Genomic DNA, 21,730 nt, shown 5'->3' with positions numbered 1-21,730 from the left:
TCTAAAGTAAATAACGCACCTACCAACTTTCGCCACTAGATGGCTCTCAGTACAACAGCTCACTGCCTTTCCAACAACCCATGCAAAATTAATTTTCCCTATAAAGGTGTGGCATACAGTAACTATGTTATCAATTAAGAGTTTGAGAATGAAGTCCAGCATACAAAAACAGTTTAGACAGAAATAACAACCATATGCATTTAAATTAAAATATTATTAATTACTGCATATCTAATCTATTAGAAATACAAGTTTTTGTCTCATTATAGATCCTTTAATCAACATCATAGTTGAGTTAATTTGTTTATTTTCTTATTTCCCAAAAGATGTTGTCAGGAGCGAGGGAATCTGAATCCAGTATGCAAACTCATATTTACAGAACTTAACTAATTTATTTTAAAAGAAGCAAAAACAAACGGTTGACTTGGCAGCAGAAACTAAATAACAAAAACTCAAAAGCAATGGCAAACCGGGAACATAAGGAACACGACAGCAAACATTAAACAGGTGAGAAGAGGTTTTTAAAGACAGGTGCTGATGAGGAAGTGGACGCAGGTGAACTGATTAGAAACTGGGGACAGGTGCAGATGGGCGTGGCAGGCAAACACGTAACGAGCTGAGGAGACGTGAATGATGACTCAATCAAGCAATCAAGCTTTGCAGGAAAAGGAAGAACCCAGCAATTAGTCAGAGCTTCACTAACACAATCTTTGCACAGAAAAGAGACACCAGAAACATCGGAGTTGAAGGAATATTATTTTATTGGTGTAACATTCTTTCCAAAACAGCTCTGACAAAGTATTTGGCACTAAAACCTTCAAATCTAAATGAATCGTGAAGATTTGATTAAAATCTCTAAACACATTCAGTCGATGCCACTCAGTGTGTTGCTTCTTCACATAATCTTCTTACAATTTGTGAAATATACATATTTTTTTCATTTGCAAAGCAGGCAGAAAAATAAAAACTGTGAATGAAACAAACCTGGGAGAATATTTATTTCTTTTGATCACAATTTCATTTAATAAATAAAGAAAAAGAATTTAATTTACAAATATCCTAATTTCACTAAGTCTGCAGCCTGCTAAACTATGATTGTGTATTTTTTTATTTATATTATCTTAAATGGTTAGCAGTCCATTTAAAAATAACATTTGTGCTGCACAATAGAGAGAAAAATATCTAAATGGTGAAATAACTCTTTTATTCTTTCATTTCAAGGCAAATAGCGAAATTAGTTTTAAAAAATAAAGGGCAAAGGCACTTCCTGAAATCTCTTGACTTATCAGTTATTTATCCTTCAAAAAAGTTTAATAAAAAAGCAAAACAATGTCCAATGTGTGTGTCTTGGATCTGTCTGCAAAATACACATTTTCTGACATGCTGGTTGTTGAATAAAATTAAGGCACTGCAGCAGCCCTGCCTGATCATATTTTGTGTTAATTTATCTCTGTATTTGCTAGATTGTTTTATTTAAAGCCCTAAAATTCCCACCAGCTCACTGTTTTCCGCCTCACAACACGGTAAACAGTCGGGATAAATACACAGAACAGCACCGGGATTATCTCCAAGCTTAAGCCTTGTTTGCAGAATATACAGTGTTACACTTCGCAGGCAGCAGTGAGAACATGAATATGAATCGACTAGCAGCAGTTCGGCCTAAATGTTCGAGAGCAATCTGCACCCTGAAGGCCACAGGTTTGATCCCCACAGCAGAAACAGAGCCATCATGCTCGCTCACACCGATAAACTCTGGGAAACTAAATGCCTTTTAAGTGAGTAGAAAATAAAACCAACCCATCATCTCAAAAAGCTCACACTTTTCCTTCAGGACAAACAAAATAAATGTTCAGATCTAAAACATTCCTTCTCCTTCCATCTCTAAGAAATATGAAAATAATTACATTTTTTTAGGTAAAAAGAAACAGCTTCAAAAAAAACCTTTAATGAAGATAAATTTACATAAACGATACTCTGGCATGTACCGCAGTGGCACAAAATAAATTACTTTGAACTCGACGTATAAATCAGGATCTAATCCACTGTGGTGATGAGAGTCAATTTTTAATTTCAGCACATTTTCAACACAACCCTAATTCTGAAAAAGTTGGGACATTGTGTAAAATGTAAATAAAAACAGAATGCAGTGATTTGCAAACCTTATAAACTCTTATTTCGTCCACAAAAAACATTGTAAACATATCAAATACTTCAACTAAGAAATTGAAACTTTTTTTTTTAAACCAATAAGGTCATTTTGAGTTTTAGCGCAGAAACTCATCTAAAAAGTTTCCCTCTGTGCAGCATCTGTAAACATCTGGACCTGAGGTTGTCCCATTCTGTCTGTTCAACAGTCCTGGATGGGAGCAGATGTTGCTCTAAAACCTGGACTAATGCACCCCCATACCATCAGAGAGGCAGGCTTTGATAACAGGCTGGATGGTCCCTCTCCTCTTTAGGAATTTGGATTTGAATTTTACTTGTAAGAGGTTCAGCTTTTAAAACACTCTTTTTACACCCACTCCTCTTACGGACCTGTTGCTTTTTAACCTAAAATGTTTGAAAATCTTCCTCCAGCTGTTTTGCATTCGTACCACTTCCTTTTACAGCCTTTTGTTGCCTCTGTTCCACCTTTTTCAAGATGTGTTGCTGCCATAAAATTCAAAATTACCTTGTATTACCCCAAAACGGTACAGTTTCTACGTGTAAACATTTCATATATGTGCTATGTCTCATTGTGAATAAAATATAAGTTTATGATATTTGCAAAACATTGCATTTTGGTTTTATTTATATTTCACACAAAGTCTTAACTTTTTCGGAATTGGCATTGTAGACAAACACCAATAAATATTAAAAAATCCTGACAGGTTTATTCAGAGTGGAATCCTCAAAACCAAACAAAACTGCATAAATAATTAGGACTAAACTAACAAAACAACTAGAAGTCGTCATTTATAAAGTGAAAAAAGGAAATACAGTATATATTACTCTTTAGCTGTAATACTGACAGTAATGCTGGTTGATATAAAGTTATTTTATCACAATCATGCCTAAACTAATAAAAATATAAAATATAGACTTTTTAAACAGATGTTTACAAGAACACTGCAACCTCACCAGACTAAAAAAAAAAACACAACAACAAGAAAATATTTTTTAAGATATCAGTACAGCATCCTCAGTAGTTAAAAGTCTGTCGCTTGGCGAGTTTTCGATTCACCTGTTCGTGTCTCACTGGTAACCAGATGCCGAGTGATTCGGGTGGTTTGGGTCACCGTGGTGACGGTTCCTTCCTCCGTGGAGGAGACTTGGTGTTCTTCAGACGTCTGCTGGGTGGAGAAATCGAGCCCTGATGTGTGGAGGCAGAAAGACCCCGAGACGTCAGCCTCGCCTCCCACCTCACCCCTCCGCTGGGCCTGAGGAGAACCCTCTGGGGTTATCTGAAGGAAGCCTGCAGGGAGCAGGAGAGGAGAGAAAGAAAGACAAGGGAAGGAAAGGAAAGGAGGGAAGGATGAGTGAGGAAACAAAGGCAGAAAGGAAACTCAAGCTTAAATAAGAGAAAGCGAAGCAGAAGATGAATAAAATATTTAAAACACAAAAGTTCTTAATATAATAAATACACTCCCAGTTGTGTAAAATGTAAATAAAAACAGAATCCAATGGTTTGTAAATCTCATAAACCTATATTTTATTCACAATGGAACATAGCAACCATATCCAATGCTTAAATTAGGAAATGATATAATTTCTTAATAAGGTAATAAAATAATTTAGATTTTTATAGCAGTAGTACATCTCAAATAAGTTGGGACAGGGGCAACAAAAGGCTGTGAAAGTAAGTGGTATGAATAAGAAACAGCTGGAGAAGCATTTTGTAGCTAATTAAGTTAATAAAAAGAGGATTTAGAGGCTGAATCTGTCAGAAGTAAACATGGGCAGAGGTTCACCAGGCTGGGAGAAACTGCTACTAATAAAAAATGGTACAATTTCTTAGTTTGAACATTTGGTATGTATACTATGTTTCACTGTAAATAAAAAAATAGGTTTATGAGATTTGCAACTTAATCTATTCTGTTTTAATTTACATTTTACACGTCCTACGTCCCAACCGGGTTGGGGTTGTACACGAGAGGTAATGAATATCTTGTTAAGGCAGGTTAAGTTTGTTTAGTCCTTACCCGAGGTGTGGGGCTTCAGCGTTATCTTCGGTACCTTAAACCAGGAGGAAGAATCCTTTTCTTCAGCCTCATTGCCCCTGCTCTCCATCTCGCTCCACGTCTGAATCTTTGTTGAGCTGAACTCGGTGCTAAATCCAACAGGAGACTCTGAGCTGTCCCTGTCCAGCATTTCTGTTCTGGCATGAGATGACACCACATGTGTTGAAGTCTCTGGAGCATCACTCATAAAGGCCATTTCACCTAATTTTCTGTTGTCTTCCCTTACTCCTCTTGGTGACGAATCTTTTCCCATTTTACCTATTGTTTCTGTTTTCTCCCCACTTGCAGCCATCTTGCTGTATGGACTAGTGAATTCCACCTTTGGAAGCTTGATTTTTCCACTGAACGTCCCTTTATCATTCTTGGAGCTTTTGTGAGGACTTGCATATTTTTCTCCATTGGAACTCGAACTGTCTTCCTTTTGCGTCACATCAAATGACCCCATTTTGCCAGGAGAAAATGAAACTTTGGGCATTTTAAATTTTTCCCCTTTTGATGTTTCCTCTTCCTCTTCTTCCCTTTCTGAACCAACTGCTACTGTTTTCTCTTTGGATTTCCCAAAGCTTGGCTTCATTTTGATTTTGGGCATCTTCCCTTTGACCTCCTCTGTCTTATTTTCAGCTGTTGTCTCCGCTTTTGGGACACTTGCACTTGCTGCTGCCTCATCAGCTTCATTAGGCTTTACCAGGACAAAAACAGCTTTCTTTACTTTGGGCATTTTAGGGCCCTCATATTGCACTTCTGGTCTGCAGATATTCATCGCTCTGTCAGGAGACGTGAGGGAGGGTAATGGAACACCAAATTTAGGGATCTTGACTTTCTTGTCCATTTCTGTTTTGTCACCCTCTTCATCTTGGGATGTACCAATATCAAACTCTATATCTGGTATCCTAGGAACTTTGATTTCCTTATGGAAAGATGAGTTGCCTTTATCTCCACCTGTTTTTGTTTCTAGACTAACACTTGGTAGTGTAACCTCTGCTGTTGGGATATCAATTTGATCTTTGTCATTTGACTGCCCTTTGTGTTGAACTTTGCTTTCACCAGTTGGTTTTACCCCTACTGTTACATCTCCACCAGTTTTCTTTTTTGGCAGTCCAATCTTGAACTTTTTTCCTTTGACTTTGGGCTCCTTAACTTTGCCGCTAGTTCCTGTGTTCAGATCCAAATCAGGTAATTCAATTTTTGTCTTGTCCTTCTTTCCTTCTTCTTTGTGCAATCCTATATCAAGCTCCAAGTCTCCTTGGGGACCTTTGACATCTATTGTTGGCATTTTGAGTTTCAAACCTTTGTGTTCGTCCTCAACGTGCAAACCAGCTTCTTTATGAGTTCCTGTCTCCAAACCTAATGTAACTTTTTGTGGCCCTTTTAGTTTACCTTTTGCCTTCCCAGTTGGTAAATCAGTCTCAGAGGACTGATCTTTTTGCAATGAAACTTTTCCCTTTAGAAGTTCAACATCTGGACCTGTGAGTTCCATTTCCACAGAAGGCACTTCATGTACTTTACTTTTACCCTTAGGAAGAGATATATCAACTTTTGGCATTTTGAACTTTCCTCCTTCACCTTTAATTTCAAGGTCGGGACCTTCAGTCTTAACTTTTGGCAGTGAAATATCTACTGAGGGAATTTTTGATAGATTTCCCTCTCCCTCAACTGTTACGTCCATTTCTTTAATTTTTCCAGATTTTCCTTTGGGAAGAGAGATTTCAACATTTGGCATTTTCACATGAGGCATTTTTAGCGTCCCTTCTGCATCTTTCTCGATCTCAACCTCCGGACTTTCAAACTTTCCTTTGGGTAATGAAATATCAACAGAAGGCATACTGACGTGTGGCACCTTAAAATTACCACTTTGACCTTTAATGTTCATTTCTGGACTATCTTTTCCTTTAGGACCAGAGAATTCCACATTTGGCATTTTCACATGAGGCAGCTTGAATTTTCCTCCCATGTTTCCCTTCATTTCAGCATCTGAATCGTCAGTCTTCCCTTTTGGTGCTGATATGTCAACTGAGGGCATTTTCATGTATGGTATTTTGACTTTCTCTCTTCCATCTCCCTCAACATCAAAACCTTCAACTTTTCCTTTGGGTAGTGAAATGTCAACAGAGGGCATAGCGATGTGTGGCATCTTGAATTTGCCACCTTCCCCTTTAATCTCCAACTCTGGACCTTCAGTCTTTTCTTTGGGCAGAGATATAGCAACATTTGGCATTTTTATGTGAGCCATTTCATGTGCCCCAGTGCCTTGAAATTTACCCTTAGGCAAAGAGATGTCAGTGCTGGGCATTTTGAACTTTTGCTTTGCACTCCCCTCCATTTCAACTTCAGCCTTTGCTTTCGGAAGTGACATATCAACTGAGGGCACTTGGAAATAAGGAACTGAAAATTTTGCACCTCCAGACTCAACCTTTGCCTGGAAATCAGGTGCATCAACCTCTGGGGTTTTCATTTTTGGAAGACCAATGTCAACATGTGACATTTTGATGTTAGGCATCTTTAACTTTCCCTCACCCCCCATTTCAACATCTGGTCCTTTTAATTTATCTGTCTTTTCCTTGGATATGTCAATGGTTGGCATTTTGATACCAGGCATTTTGAATTTGCCTTCACCTCCTTTAAACTCCACATCAGGCCCTTCAATTCTTTGGGACTTTCCTTTTGGCAGGGATACATCCAGGTCCACTTTAGGGATGGAAACAACCATCGTAGGCATTTTGGGAATTTTGAGATTTCCTTCGTAACCTTTAATATCTGCTTCTGAAACATCAACTTCTGATTTAGGGAGAAGAACCTCTGTCTCTGGTGTTTTAGCTGCTGGTAGTGACAGTTCAACAGAAGGCATCTTGCCTTTGGCCTGAACCTCGAGTTCACAGTTTGGCTTACCTAAATCTTTTTCTTTAGAGCCAAATCCTGGTATTGAGAACTTAGGCAATTTGATAGTGACATCAGGAACATGGAAGCCAGCCTTCCCTTCCACATCTGCTTCCACTTTATCATCAACTTCTTCTTCTGGGAGTTGTACTTTTCGTGATGACATTTTGAACTTGGGGAACTTCACTTTATGTTTTGCTTTCCCATCTGGACCCTCAATATTGAAATCTACCTTAGGAATGTCAGGTTTCCTGCTTTTCATTTTGACATCAACATCAGGACAAGATACAGATACATCTGCATCCTTTTTGGAAATTTCAAATGAGGGCATTTTCATCTTTGTTTTCTTCACTTTAACTTTTCCATCTCTATCAAACTCTACTGATGGTGCCCTAATCTCTCCCTCCACACTAGGTGGATTAAAGGAAACATCTCCTTTGGGCCCTGATACTTCCAAATCACCACTCTTTGACTTTCCACCAATTCTGGGCAGAGAGAAACTAGGGACTTTAAGTGAGACATCAGGTAGATCAAAGCTACCCCCTGAATAAGGCCTTTCTCCCTCTGCTTTCAAAAGCTCCACTTCTACATCATCACCTTTAGGTTTGGTGAGACCAAAATCTAAATCCACTTTTGGAGCTGAGATGTCAACTGTTGGTAGTTTGACTGAGGGAAGTTTTAGGGATGCACCTGAACCTTCTACACCCCCTGTGTTTAAGTCTTCACCCTTAACATTCAACTTGGCCGGTTTGATATTGCCTTTGAGGTCTGACAACTCCAAATCTCCTGTTGCATCAAGGCCACTGGCCTCCATTTTGAATCCTTTATCTTTTGTACCAGAGGGAAGGCTGAGATCTAGATCAAATTTAGACAGATTTATGTCAAGAGATGGCATCTGGAGCCTTCCACCTTTTTTATTAACTTCAGCCTTTGGCATTTCAAACTTTCCCATTCCTGATGGACCTCGAATATTGACATCTCCCTCAACGTTTCCCTCTGGAAGTGATATATCAGCAGCAGGCACTTCAATCTTTGGTTCTTTCACTTTTACCCCTTCCACTTTGACATCACCTTCAGGCAGGTTCACCTTTGGAAGTGAAATAGCAACTGTAGGCATTTTTAATTTGCCTCCTTTTACATTTGGACCCTTGATATCAATATCAGTTTGAGGCGCTTCTATGTTTACTTGTGGTTCTTTTCCTTTGAACTTAGGAAGAGGGATAGAGGGCATATGAATTTTTCCTTCGTTCCCATAGTGACCTTCAATTTCAATTTCTCCTTTTGCTTTTCCTTTGGGAAGTGATATATCAATATCTGGCATTGTAATCTTCCCAGTCTTGATATCTGGGCCCTTTATCTTCAAATTACCTTCTGGGAGATTGACCTTTGGCAAAGACACATCGATTTTTGGCATTTTAAACTTTCCACCCTTCACCTCAGGGCCTTCAACATCAAAATCTCCATCAATCTTTCCTTTAGGGGGTGAGATGTCAACAGATGGTAGGTCAATCTTGGCCCCTTGGATATCAGGGCCTTTGAGACTGACATCTACTTCTGGAGACTTTACCTTTGGGAGTGACACGTCACCCTTGATGCTAGGTCCTTGAATGTCGACATCGGCACCCTTAGTTTTGATTTTAGGAAGAGAAAAATCAACTGACGGAAGATGAAACTTGCTGCCTTTCCCAGTGTCAACATCAATGTCCACATCTGCTTTTGGTTTTGGGAGTGAAATATCAGCAGTTGGCAATTCAAATTTTCCTTTTATATCTGGTCCCTCAACTTTTGGGAGACTAACCTTTGGTAGAGAAACATCAAATTTTGGCATCTTGAATTTTCCTCCTTTGACATCAGGGCCTTCAACATTGATGTCACCCTCTATTGTACCTTTGGGAAGGGAAACATCAACAGTTGGGATTTTGACTGTTTCACCTTTTAGATCAGGTCCCTCAAGACTGATATCCACCTTTGGAGACTTTATTTTAGGCAAAGTAACATCAAGGGAAGGCATGTTTACTTTTCCACCTTCAATCTTAGGGCCCTCAACATCTATCTCAGGTCCTTTAGCCTTCATTTTAGGAAGAGTTATGTCAATTGAGGGCATGTGAAATTTGCCTCCTTTGGCAGCATGTCCTTCAGCTTCGATTCCTCCCTTCACTTTTCCTTTGGGAAGTGATATATCAATATCTGGCATTGTAATCTTCCCAGTCTTGATATCTGGGCCCTTTATCTTCAAATCACCTTCTGGGAGATTGACCTTTGGCAAAGACACATCGATTTTTGGCATTTTAAACTTTCCACCCTTCACCTCAGGCCCTTCAACATCAAAATCTCCATCAATCTTTCCTTTAGGGAGTGAGATGTCAACAGATGGTAGGTCAATCTTGGCCCCTTGGATATCAGGGCCTTTGAGACTGACATCTACTTCTGGAGACTTTACCTTTGGGAGTGACACGTCGCCCTTGATGCTAGGTCCTTGAATGTCGACATCGGCACCCTTAGTTTTGATTTTAGGAAGAGAAAAATCAACTGACGGAAGATGAAACTTGCTGCCTTTCCCAGTGTCAACATCAATGTCCACACCTGCCTTTGGTTTTGGGAGTGAAATATCAGCAGTTGGCAATTCAAATTTTCCTTTTATATCTGGTCCCTCAACTTTTGGGAGACTAACCTTTGGTAGAGAAACATCAAATTTTGGCATCTTGAATTTTCCTCCTTTGACATCAGGGCCTTCAACATTGATGTCACCCTCTAATGTACCTTTGGAAAGTGAAAAGTCAATGTCAGGCATGTTGATGTTTCCTTGTTTAATCTCAGGACCATCTATATTGACCTCTTGTCCTTTTGTTTTTAATTTAGGTAGGGAAAAATCAACAGAAGGCATTTGGAACTTTCCACCTTTCCTACCATGTATATCAAGCTCACCATCTAATTTTCCTTTGGGTAGTGAAATATCAATGTCTGGCAGCTCAATCTTTCTGCCTTTTATTTCAGGTTGTTTTATTGTGACATCACCCTCAGGAGCTTTTACCTTTGGAAATGAAATGTCAACATCTGTACCCTGGAGTTTGACATCTACCTCTGGAGATTTTATTTTAGGTTGTGTTATATCCATCCATGGCATTTCAAATTTTCCTTTCTGTCCTTTTACATCAATACTTGCCTCCTTGGATTTTACTTTAGGAAGATTAATGTTGAGTGAAGGGATGTGAAATTTGGCTCCTTTTGGGTCAATGTCTAGATCTCCCTTTAGTTTTTCTTTTGGAAGAGAAATATCAACAGCTGGCATTTCTATTTTCCCTTCAACTTCTGGCAGCTTTGGAAGAGTTATATCAACTTTGGGCATTTTGAATTTTTCTGTTTTTCCTTTAGGTCCTCCAACTCCAATTCCACAAGAAGGTACATCAATGTTTCCATCCATTCCAGAGTGAATGTCAATATCAATATTTCCATGTTCTTTTCCTTTGGGAAGTGAGAGATCAATTTTGGGCATTTCAAACTTCCCACCTTTGACTTTTGGACCTTGAATATTGACGTCTCCTTCTGGGAGTTTAACTCCAGGTAGGCTGATATCAACAGATGGTAGTTTGAATGCACCTCCTTTTTCTTCACCATCAAAAGCAATATCTCCTTCAAATGACCCTTGAGGCGTTGAAATGTCAATAGTTGGTGCTTTAATGTCCCCACTTTTAAGTTCTGGCCCTTTGATATTGATGTCTGCTTGCTTTGATTTCATTTTAGGAAGAGACACATCAAATGAAGGCATCTTTACCTTGCTTCCTCTTCCTTCAATCTCTATCTTACCCTCTGTTTTTCCTTCTGGAAGAGAGATATCAGGTGTAGGTATGTTAAATTTCCCTTCTTTGATCTCACCTCCCTTTAAGTCTAATTTTGCCTTTGGTAATTTGACCTTAATATCAGGACCTTCGATGCTGATGTCACTTTCTGGTTTCTTGACTTGTGGTAGTGACACGTCTAATGAAGGCATCTGGAACCTTTCCTTTTTACCTGTAGAACCTTCAATTGTTATCTCCCCCTCAGGTGATTTTGTTGCAGGAAGAGAGATGTCAAGCGATGGCATGTTGACTTTTGCTCCTCCTTTGACTCTGGGTTCTTTAATATCTACTTCTAGTTCTTTGATTTTCCCCTTTGGGAGTGAGATGTCAATAGTTGGCATGTTAAATTTGGTGCTGCCATTTCCTCCATATTCCACGTTTCCCCCTCTATTTGAAATGGGAAGCGATAAGTCGACATTTGGAAGTTCAGGGCCTTCTACTTTAAAGTCTCCTTCAGGAAACTTTGTTTTGGGAAGAGAAATGTTTACAGAGGGCATGCTGAATTTGCCTCCTTTTACATTTCCCTCAATATTGGCCTCACCTTTGGGTTTTGGAAGAGAAATGTCAACTGATGGCACTTTAATTTTCTCTCCTTTAATCTTCGGTCCTTGTATATCAACCTCAGCCCCACCTGTTCCAATCTCAGGTAGAATGATTTTGGCTGAAGGCATTTTGAATTTCCCACCCTTTTCAACATGTCCTTCCATTTCAACATCTCCCTTTATTTTACCTTTCGGCAATGAAATGTCAGGCTTTTTAAGTTTAGTGCCGACTTCCACCTCACCTTTAGGAAGCGAGACATCAAGTGATGGTAGTTGAAACTTTCCGTCTCCTTCATGATCACTTTTGTATTTGGGAAGAGTTAAGTCTACTTTGGGTAACTTGAAACCCCTTTCCACTTCTTGCTCTGATGGCTTTACTTTTGGGAGAGTTATGCCAAATTCAGGCATTTTGAACTTTCCATCTCCACCAACATAATAATCCATATCCACGTCCGATTGCACTGTTGGGATGGAGCTGTCAACAGAAGGTGGATTAAACTCTCCTGCACCATCTGGACACTCAATATCCACATTAGGAGATCCCATTTTTGGTAAAGAGATATCAACCTTTGGCATGGAGATTTTAGTTCCTTTAATGGTGCCCTCCACTTCATCTGGAATTCTTTGCCCTGTATCAAATTCCAAATCCACCTTTGGCACAGATATATTGATGGCAGGCATCTTCACTGCTCCTTCATGATCTTGGAGTGAACCATCGGTGTCAAACTTAACTTTTGGCAAAGAAACATCAACTGAGGGAAGTTCAAGAGAACCAGCTTCACCTTTAACTTTTGGTTTGGTGAGTTGTGTCTCTGGAAGCCTAACCTTACCATCTCCTTTTGTTTTTACGTCAACATGAGGTATTTTCATCCCCTCAGCCTTCACCTTTATTTCACCATCAATCTCATCTGAATGACGTGAGAGTCTAACTTTGGGAAGTTTTAACTTCGGCTTTTTGAGTTTTGTGTCTCCCATGCCACTGTCCACATTAATCTTCCCTTCAGCTGCCTCGGCTTCTCCTTTTATGTCAACTTTGGGAGCTTTAATTCCTGCCGATACCTTCACTTTTGGCACTTCGGGCTTTCCTAAAGGGAGCGCAAACTCCACATCTGGGGGATTAAACTTTGACCCTCTCTTTTCCAGATCCTTGTCTTTATTGCCTGACAAACTGAACTCTACTGATGGTGGCTGGAGGCTTACATCTGGAGGCTCCAGCTCCACAGATCCACTTTCCAAACAAGAATCTGACTTTATGTGTTTAGTTTTAGGAAATTTTATTCCAAATTTGTGTCCTTTCCCTTTGGCTTTTACTTTAGCTTCAGGTATTTCCGATGGAGGGATGTTTACGTGTCCTTCAAGCTGTCCTGTTTCCACTTTTCCTTCTGAATCTGTTCTGGCGTATTTCTTGACTTTCATGTGAGGAAACCTGGAAGAGTAAAAGAAATAAAAACAACACTGTAAATACTACTAGTATATTTTTGTGTTTGTTAAATTTTAATAAGTGACAGAACACAAAAAAGACCAACCTGATCCTTCTTTTTGCTTTCCCCACGCTTGTTGTTCCTCGGATGTCTTCTTCTTTAAACTTCCCGCTCTTCCTTTGTTTGATTTTTGGAAGTGAGACCTCCAAATCCACGTCACCAGTTTCCAGTCGTGGAGGAGTTCCTTCAATTACATGCTCCTCCCTGTGCTTCTCTTTCAACCTTTTCAGACCAAAACGACCACCTCTTTTCTTAAGGGCCTTGAACGGCTTTGTGCCCTTCACACTCTACAACAGAAACACATGAACAAGACAGGTTTTTATGGTCAGTCAACATCATTTCTTTGTCTTTCTTCTAATAGAATCTACACCTGGACCAGTTATTCTAGCTTGTCCAAACAGATGGCCGCTCGCCCTGAGCCTGGTTCTGCTGGACGTTTCTTCTTGTTAAAAGTGAGATTTTCCTTTCCACTGTTGTCAGTGTGCTGCTCAGGATGGAAGACTGTGAAGATTCAATGAAATTTTCTGGCTTCCTTTGATCGATAATCTTTACTAACTGGCTCTTTAAAATTTATGTGAATGTTTTTGTACAGAGCCCTGAGGCGACTTTTGTTGGGACTTGGTGCTATATAAATAAACTTAATTGAACTTAAAGGGATGTAATTGTTAGCACTGTGTTTTGGCATCTGGTGGTGCATGCATGTTAATTATTGCATATCAAAATTTTTATTCCATCCACCTATCTTCTACCACTTATCTGTGGTTGGGTCGCAGAGGCAACAGGTCCAGTAGGAAAACCCAGACCTCCCTCTCCAGATCTTCCTGGGGGATCCCAAGGTGTTCCAAGGCCAGAGAAGATACACGATCCCTCCAGTGAGTTCTGGGTCTGCTGTGGGGTCTCTTCCCTGTGGGATGTGCCTGAAAAAACCCTAAAAGGATGCATCCAGGAGGCATCCTAATCAGATGCCTGAACCACCTCAGTTGACTCTTTTTGTTGAGGAGGAGCAGCGGCTCTACTCTGAGTTTTCCCCCAAGTTATGAAACTCTTCACCATATCTCTAAGGCTGAGCCCGGCCACCCTACAGAGAAAGCTCATTTCAGCCCCTTATATCTGGGATCTCGTTCTTTCGGTCAGGACTCAGTTATACGAAGATGGACTGGTAAGTCTTCAAGTCTTCACCATGACAAACCAGAGCAACGTCCTCATTACTTCAGACCAGGCCCCAGTCCTTCGGTCCATCTCTTTCTCCATCCTTTCATCACTTGTGGACAAGACTCCGAGATACTTGAACTCGTCCAACTGAGACTCATCCCCAGTCAGGACGGAGCGTTTGGAATTTTAAGGGAAAATGTATTCAAAGAAAATGCCCTGAAGTACTAGTTGGTCAGCACATCCCAAACATACAAACAAAAACAACAGAAGCGATACTTTTTATAAAGTCTTGTGTTTGAGTCATCACTGGCAAATCAATCAAATTTGAACTTTAAGTATGGTTTAATGTCATAAATACAAAAAATTGTATTTACCATTTTGGCTACCTTGACTTTAGGATTTTTGACGTCCACACTTGGAACTCTTGGTCTCACGCTGACCTCAGCTTCAGGGACGGTCCTCTTCAGCTGGAAGCTGACCTTATAGGGCTCCGCACACTGAAGGATCCTGAGAGCGTCTTCATACTTCACGTTGTCAAAGTAGACCTTAGCACTCAGCAGCTGATCACCTTCACAACCGAGGACAAAAACCAGTGAATGTGTGCAAAATGATTTTCAGTTTTTAAGAACATACCTGCACGCAGAGGTTGTGTTGCCAAATACTATAAGAGTATATTTGAAAAAATTGTCTGTCAACCCTGAAGATTGATATGTACAAGAGAAAGATGTAAATATTTAAAAGATACTAAGCTAAAATTTAGTGTGGTGGTAGCTGAGAGTCATTCACAACACATAATCCAACAGCTAACAGCTCGTGTGAAATATTGCATGAGTTCATGAAGTTCTTTTCAAGATTTAACCAAAACCATCTTTCTAAACACAGGATAGTTTTAGTCTAAAACTCAGACATGAAGGGCATTCCTTCATGGAAATCTAGGCCTTTAAATAAAGTTTTTCTGGAGGAAAAAAAAGATCTACTAATATTAAATGTGGGGATTAAAAATTGCATCAAATGAGTGAGCTGTGCTGCAGAATGCTGATGAAATCTGCAGTTTTCGTCTTGATTTTGACATAAAGCTGTTAGGAAGCAGCTTCCCTAAGCCATGAGAAGTGACAGGCACCTTGTTGCAGACTCAGGTGTTTAGCAGCTGGAGAGTCTTTGAGGACGTCTTTAACAAAGATGCCCTGCTCCCCTCCACCCGTCACGCTGTAGCCGCTGGCGCCGACTTCTGCCTCTGTCTCCACCATGATTTCCATCGCCTTGGAGACTTCCTCCACATTCTGAGACACACAAACATAATGTTCAGGGCCCCCAGATACATGAAGCTTTCATCCTCATTCTAGGTTAGTTTGAGCTTAATTATTATCTTTTTCTTATTTTTTCCTCCTGCCTTGTGAGCAATTAAAACCAGCATGACAACCACAGTTTTAGTAATCAAATAATGAAAATCTTTTTCTGTGTTGATTTTTTTTCATTGTACGAGCAGTAACATTGTTCAGCTTGCCTGAGTGATTTCAGATTTTACTGTGGAGTTATTTGTCACCTTGCACTTTACTTCTGTATCCATTTTATCCATTATGCTGTCACAGAGGAAAGGTCATTTTACTCTCGGACTACAGTCACTTTTCCAGAGGCTGACCAAAGGAAATAACTCAGAGAACTCATAAATGACAAAAAAACTGAACAGAAACTGGAACTTGTGAAGAAGAATCTGTCTTTACGTAGGCATTTATATAAAATCCAGTTATATTATGGATTGATAATTGAGTAAGCATCTAATTAAACCCTACAGAATGAGAATAACGAAGGGCTAATTGTTTGCCTGCTTACTGTCTGTTCCTCTGCTGGCTCTGAATCCATCTCTGCTTGTGCCAGCTGGCAGGTTGAATCTCTCAGATGACTTCTTTTCTGACTCAACACCTGCTTCAGCTCTGCATGGAGTTTCTCCTTCTGCTCCTGCAAACAAAACGCAAGAAACTTTACGATAAGGATAATGACAACACGATGCCAGAAAACCACTGCTGATCTGTCTTAAAGAGGAATAATAAATCTAATATTACCGTTACTGTAATATTATATATTCTGCAGGTAAAATATTGGCTAAAACAATAAAATACAGGAACAGTGGAGATATGTTTTCAATGCTGTCAACAAAATTAAGCATAAAGTGCTTAACCAGATTTCCTGAAAGCTATAGCAGAGGCAAAGGAAGACCTTTTTATTAAAAAATGAATTCTGGAGAGTTTTATTTTGGTGGACTGTGATCTTTAAGTGCAATTCTTATTTCTTAACAATAAGAAAAAATGTTCTCTGTGCTGTTTTATTCGTTCATATATCAGAATGTTCAGCTCAATGAAGAATAGTTTACTAGAACTTATACACTTTTCAAAATATTTAACTTTATTCAAAATAAAAATTCCCCCAAAATACATTTAGATCTCTTCAATTCCTTGTTTTTAAAAAAGAAAAATGCTTTAGTGTACAGGCTCTATTTTTGTGCTACTTTTAGCTACAGTTTTATCAGTTTCAGCTACTGTTTTGCATCTGGTTTGCTGACTATGTTTGTTTACATATTCATTTTTTTGTCTGTTTCAGCTGATATTTGTTCAGCAGATACACAATTAACAAAAACTTTTAAAAGTTTTGGACCCAGCGGGCGTCACAGCAGTCCAGAGCTGCCAAACTCAGATGTTTTGTTGTTGACTTTGGACGGAGCAGCTGCTGCTGCTGCATGAAAAGGCTGAAGCTGATGTTTCTGCTGATCCGAGAGAAACCAAAGCTTGTTTATGAGCTGAACGGTGAGCTCAGCGGATCGGAGAGGAACCTTTGTGGTGCAGTTTGACCCTGACAGCCACAGCCATCGTACAATAAATCTGAATAATGGGCCAAAACGTAAACTGACACTTTTTTAAAAACATAATTTAAAAAGGCTGCACATGCATGAATAATTTGACTTGTTTATTTAGCTTTTGCCCAATTGAAATGCTGTTTGATCAAGAAAAACTCTAAAACAAAAAGATTATGATAATGTTATTTTCATAAATCACCAATTTCTCAAGTTTGCAAATATTTACAAAAAAAAGGTTTGTTTAAACTAACTGTTAAATCATTTACATCCATGTAAGCTATTTGTTAAGAAAGTGAATTAATCTTTTTTAAATAAGCTGCAAATTCCCAAAAATAGAAATAATAAAACAAGAACCACTTTGCCTTTTTTCTGTGCTTAAATAGATTTTATTTATTAGCATTTCAGTCAAATAAAAACCTGTTATGGTTAAAAGGTTTCTGGTAACTGCAGCTTATGTTTTACTTGAATAAATGTTTAAATTAATTCAAAAATCTTCTTGAGAGCAGAATATATATTTTGTCTTGAAGTTTTAATAGTGTCTGTACACTGCAGTATTACTGTATGCTAAAAATGTGCTTTTTTAAAAAACAATACTTTTAAGATTCGTTTTATTAGTTTTGAAAATATTTTAGCCAGAAATAAAAAGGGAATGTGTTTGAGTTGATGACTAAAGATAAACTTTTCAGTTGCATGTTTAAATGAACCTAAAACATACAAACAAAAGAACCTCCTAAGACCCGAACTCTTGCATGGCATGTGCATCTTTAATTTCTCTTTGCTGTTTGGGCTGATTGGGACCTGCAGAAGGTTAAGATACACTGAAGAGTACTTTAAACCTGAGAAGGTGAGATTATTTGATATAAAAACCAAACGCAGCAATGATTTATGAAGGTACAGAAATGAAGATGAGAAGATGTTTCTTTGCAAAACAAATCGTTCGACTACAAATGAAGCAAATCTCCAAAAAGACCTGACAACAAAATCTAAGAAATGAGCTCAATAAAAAAACCAGGATCAGTTTTAATTCTTTTATTTCAGCCTTAAAGTTTCACTGAAACCTGATGATTGTGACACTCTGTGTGAGCTGTCTGTAGTTGTAGGCTTTCCTTTTTGCAGATACAGGAAGGTATTTGTTGCACTGTGTCTGTGTGTGTGTGTGTGTGTGCCTCACCACTCTCTCGGGGCTCTCCTGCTCGTCGGCGGCGCTGCTGTGGTGAGGGGTACGCTGTGGGGCGGAGGGGGACCTGGTAGAGGGGGGCGACCTCCTCTTGTGTTTTACCTGATCCCAGAACAGAAGGCGAGACGGTTTAACGCTCCGGTTGTCAGTGTTTCACCCTTTAACTCGGCTAATCAGGCTCTGAGCTGCATGCAGAGCAGCTCTGCAGCAGGAGGCTCCACGGAGAGAAAATCTAAAACACACCTGAACTGCGGTGTGAAGATTTACAGCTCATATCAACAAATACATGTTTGACATTTCAGCTCTTCCACTGAACCTGCTGCTCCACAGAGCTACATCAGAAAAAACTCAGACAACATGTGTTCGGGGCAGACTCTGCAGGGGCCAGCCTTTACTGCAAGAAATACACAAATAATTCTTCCTCTTCATATTATTATTAATATTTATAACTACAGAAATCACATTTTCTGCAACAATGCAGTGTTAATGCTGAGTGCTGAATGACTTGACTTGCAAAGTTTTGCTGAAGAAGCTGAAACTGAGTTGTTAAAGCTAAAGGAAGCAGAACACCAGCTAAAAGAAATAAAATGCTAGCTATAAGGTAAATCAGGGGTGGGCAATCCTGGTCCTCAGGGCCTCCATCCTGCAGGTTTTCCTTGTTCCTCTGCTCCAACACACCTGATCTGAATCAATGGGGGATTAACAGGCTTCTGCAGAACATGAAGAGGTGATTTAACCTCTGAATCAGGTGTGTTGGAGCAGAGAAACAAGGAAAACATGCAGGATAATGGCTCTCCAGGACCAGGATTGCCCACCCCTGAGCTAAATGTAGCAAAACACTAGCTAAAAGCAGCAAAAAGCTATCTGAAAGCTGAAAGTAGCAAAATGTTAGCTCGAAGCTAAAAAAGCAAAAGGCTAGCTAAATGCTCCCAATCCCTGCCGGCTGGAAGTGTCTCCCCCGCTTGGCCCACGGGCCACCATTTGATGATCAGTGCTCTGGAGTCTCTTGTTTAAACAGGCCATGTCTACAGTGTGTGTGTGTGTGTAAATAAACACACTCTGCATGAAGAAGCTCAGTTCTTCAGGCAGTTTTTCAGTTTATTTCTCTGCCTCTTTGCATGTAGATGTGGGTTTAAAATAAATAAATAAAATATGCAAATTTCACTTTGAAAATGCTTTATTTCTCTGCAGCTCATCTTAAACCTGTTGTTATTGTTGTGTTGTTGCTTTTATTGAACTGGAGGGAGTTTGTTTCCAGCTCACGCCGTCTCTGGGAGGAAACATGTCACGCTCCCGTCTCCCTCATCTCCTTCCACTGTTTGTTTCATGAACTCTCGCACGGTTAATCTTGTGAAAACATTTTGTCTCAACACTTTGCCCGTGTGACCTGCAACAGCATGTTTCCGGTTCTCCCTGGGAGCTCAGCACCTAAAAAAAGACACTGTTCGGATTATTACTTCTGTTGTTTTCATGCTTCTCCTCTTTTTACTTCATTCTTACATCCAGTGATGGTGTCAGTTATACGTGAAAAGATTAATATTAGTCTGGGTGGCACAGTGCAGCAGTGGTTAGAGGTGTTGCCTCACCGCAAGAAGGTCACAGGATCGCCTCCTGAACTGGGTGGAGTTACATGTTCTCCCCGTGCATGAGTGGATTTCCTCCCACAGACTGAAAACATGCATATTAGGGTAACTGGTAACTCTGAATCGTCCCTGGCTGTGAGTGAGACGGTGAAGGGTTGTTTGTCTCTATGTGGCTCGGTGATGGACTGGAGACATGTCCAGGTGTCCTCCGTCTCTCGCTCTGCTGGGGAGAGACACCAGCTCAGACCCAGAGAGGAAAAGCAGGTAAAGAAAATGGACGGCTGACTCAGAGAGTCATTTTGCACCTTTTAAACGTACACAAGTTTCCTACTGGAAGCTAAAAATTTAATTTGGTTTAAATAGTTTATTGTGCTTCGCAGAAGGAAGACTGATTTAGTTGCTTTTCCAGGATTTATATCAGTATTTGGCTGAGAAGCTATAAACTCTTTGTGATCCATCTTAGAAAATCGAAACTCCTTTTGGGTACATTTCTTTGGATGTGAGCTGAAATAAGTGGAAGGAAACTAAAACCTTTTCTGGTTCAGGTTTATACAGCTGTTTATTCTAAGGTCTGCAAAGGATTTGGAATAAATAATTAAACCTTTCAGACAATTTTTGGTGGTTTTTGACAGATTCTTTGATTTTTTTTGACTGAGACAGGACCACGCCACGGAGCCACTTCCACCTCACATTTTAACCAAGACTGGTGTCAGTTTTTCCTTTTTTTCAGCGACTCAGACATTCAGCAGAGCATCTAATGCTCAGAGAGGGTTTTAAAAATGTAAACTCTTCTGTCAGAAGAATTACAGACGGAACTTGGTCGGTTTGCATGTTTGCAGAAAAAAGAAAAGGCTGTGTTTACTTACAGCTCGATCTCTGGTCTGGTTGAAAACATGGCTGTCCTCTCGGTCTATGTCAGAGTCTGAAACAGAGGAAATCAGCTCAGGTTATTACAGGAATTCGTTTCTAACTGCATTCGTTTCTAATACCCAGCATTGATGAAAACATTAGTGTCTGAGCTGCAGCGACAGACGCACTCGTGTCAGGTTTAAGCGTGTGAAGCTGAAGGATCTAAAATAGTGTCCCGGCCGTCAGCTTGAAGCTTCTGGCGGTCCTGACATTCTTTCCGTGGCCTGAATCATTCCTCTGCTCCGGCTACTTGAACCTGAGCCATCGGCATAACTTCACCTCCAACCAGCGGCCCGACAAGCTGAAGCAGCTCAAATAAACCTTCACGACTTCGTTTAAATTAAACGAAGCAAACAAACGCAGAAAGAGACAATCTGCCTGGTGACAACAGGCTGCTGGAAGAGGAAACGACAGCAGTTTTATTACGTTTCTGTCTCATTTAATGTTTTTTATTTCTACAGGCTGCAGAAAGAGTTTGTGTCATTTCACCCATAAAAGTTATGCATTTTCCCCCTTTTATTGTTTATATTAACCTTTCATATCCACCTCAGATATTTATAACTCCATCTGAATAGAATAATCCTTTATTTGTTCCTCAGTGAGGAAATACCAGTGTGTCAGCAGCAAAGAGATAAAAATAGAAGCTTGCACAATAAAATTCCACACCCATTAAAAGAATTACAAAAAACTGAAAAACTAAAAGTTTGGACAAAATACGGAGCGAATAATTACACAGATATGAATAAATATAAAATGTAGATCTTAAAATATTCAGGTGTGTTGTGATAAAGTGGAACTGTACAACTGTGCAACAACAAATCAGCAAATTATTAATAATTCTTTTTACAAAATACAAAGATTTGAAGATGCTTAGTTGTGTGAATGCTTTTAAGCATTCACACCATTGTTTTCCTGTTTCTCTTTATTATCTATTATCTATTATTATTCTTTCCCTATTCCATACGTTTTTTGGCACCTATCTCCTTCCGCAATTTTTCAGCTACTTCAACCGTTCATATATCAAAACGTTCAGCTCATTCGTGCCATGTGGGCTATGACTTTTGGTATTGGTGCAAATTCGGCTGTTTCAGATATTTAGCTTTTTCCG

At 39.6% G+C, this 21,730-nt stretch overlaps 1 protein-coding gene across 3 annotated transcripts in view; it reads right to left on the bottom strand.

Annotated features, from left to right (window-relative positions):
* Nucleotides 1-742: 742 nt before the first annotated feature.
* Nucleotides 743-21,730, bottom strand: part of prx (periaxin) — a 35,833-nt gene continuing 14,845 nt past the window's right edge. For 2 of the 3 annotated variants that reach the window (XM_025010595.2, XM_025010597.2), the window contains exons 2-9: nt 20,580-20,635; nt 18,125-18,232; nt 15,936-16,061; nt 15,226-15,385; nt 14,480-14,673; nt 12,999-13,240; nt 4,182-12,898; nt 743-3,454 (exon numbers count right to left, since the gene is read on the bottom strand). In XM_025010595.2, coding sequence (XP_024866363.1) covers nt 3,189-3,454; nt 4,182-12,898; nt 12,999-13,240; nt 14,480-14,673; nt 15,226-15,385; nt 15,936-16,061; nt 18,125-18,232; nt 20,580-20,635 — 9,869 coding nt within the window. In that variant the 3' untranslated portion in view covers nt 743-3,188. The remainder of the gene's footprint in view (nt 3,455-4,181; nt 12,899-12,998; nt 13,241-14,479; nt 14,674-15,225; nt 15,386-15,935; nt 16,062-18,124; nt 18,233-20,579; nt 20,636-21,730) is intronic. The other variant, XM_025010596.2, reaches the window with a different exon arrangement.

Source organism: Kryptolebias marmoratus, linkage group LG2, assembly GCF_001649575.2.
Source record: "Kryptolebias marmoratus isolate JLee-2015 linkage group LG2, ASM164957v2, whole genome shotgun sequence".
Lineage (NCBI taxonomy): Eukaryota > Metazoa > Chordata > Actinopteri > Cyprinodontiformes > Rivulidae > Kryptolebias > Kryptolebias marmoratus.
Note: the sequence above shows the minus strand (reverse complement) of the source record. Positions and strands in the feature narration are given on the sequence as shown.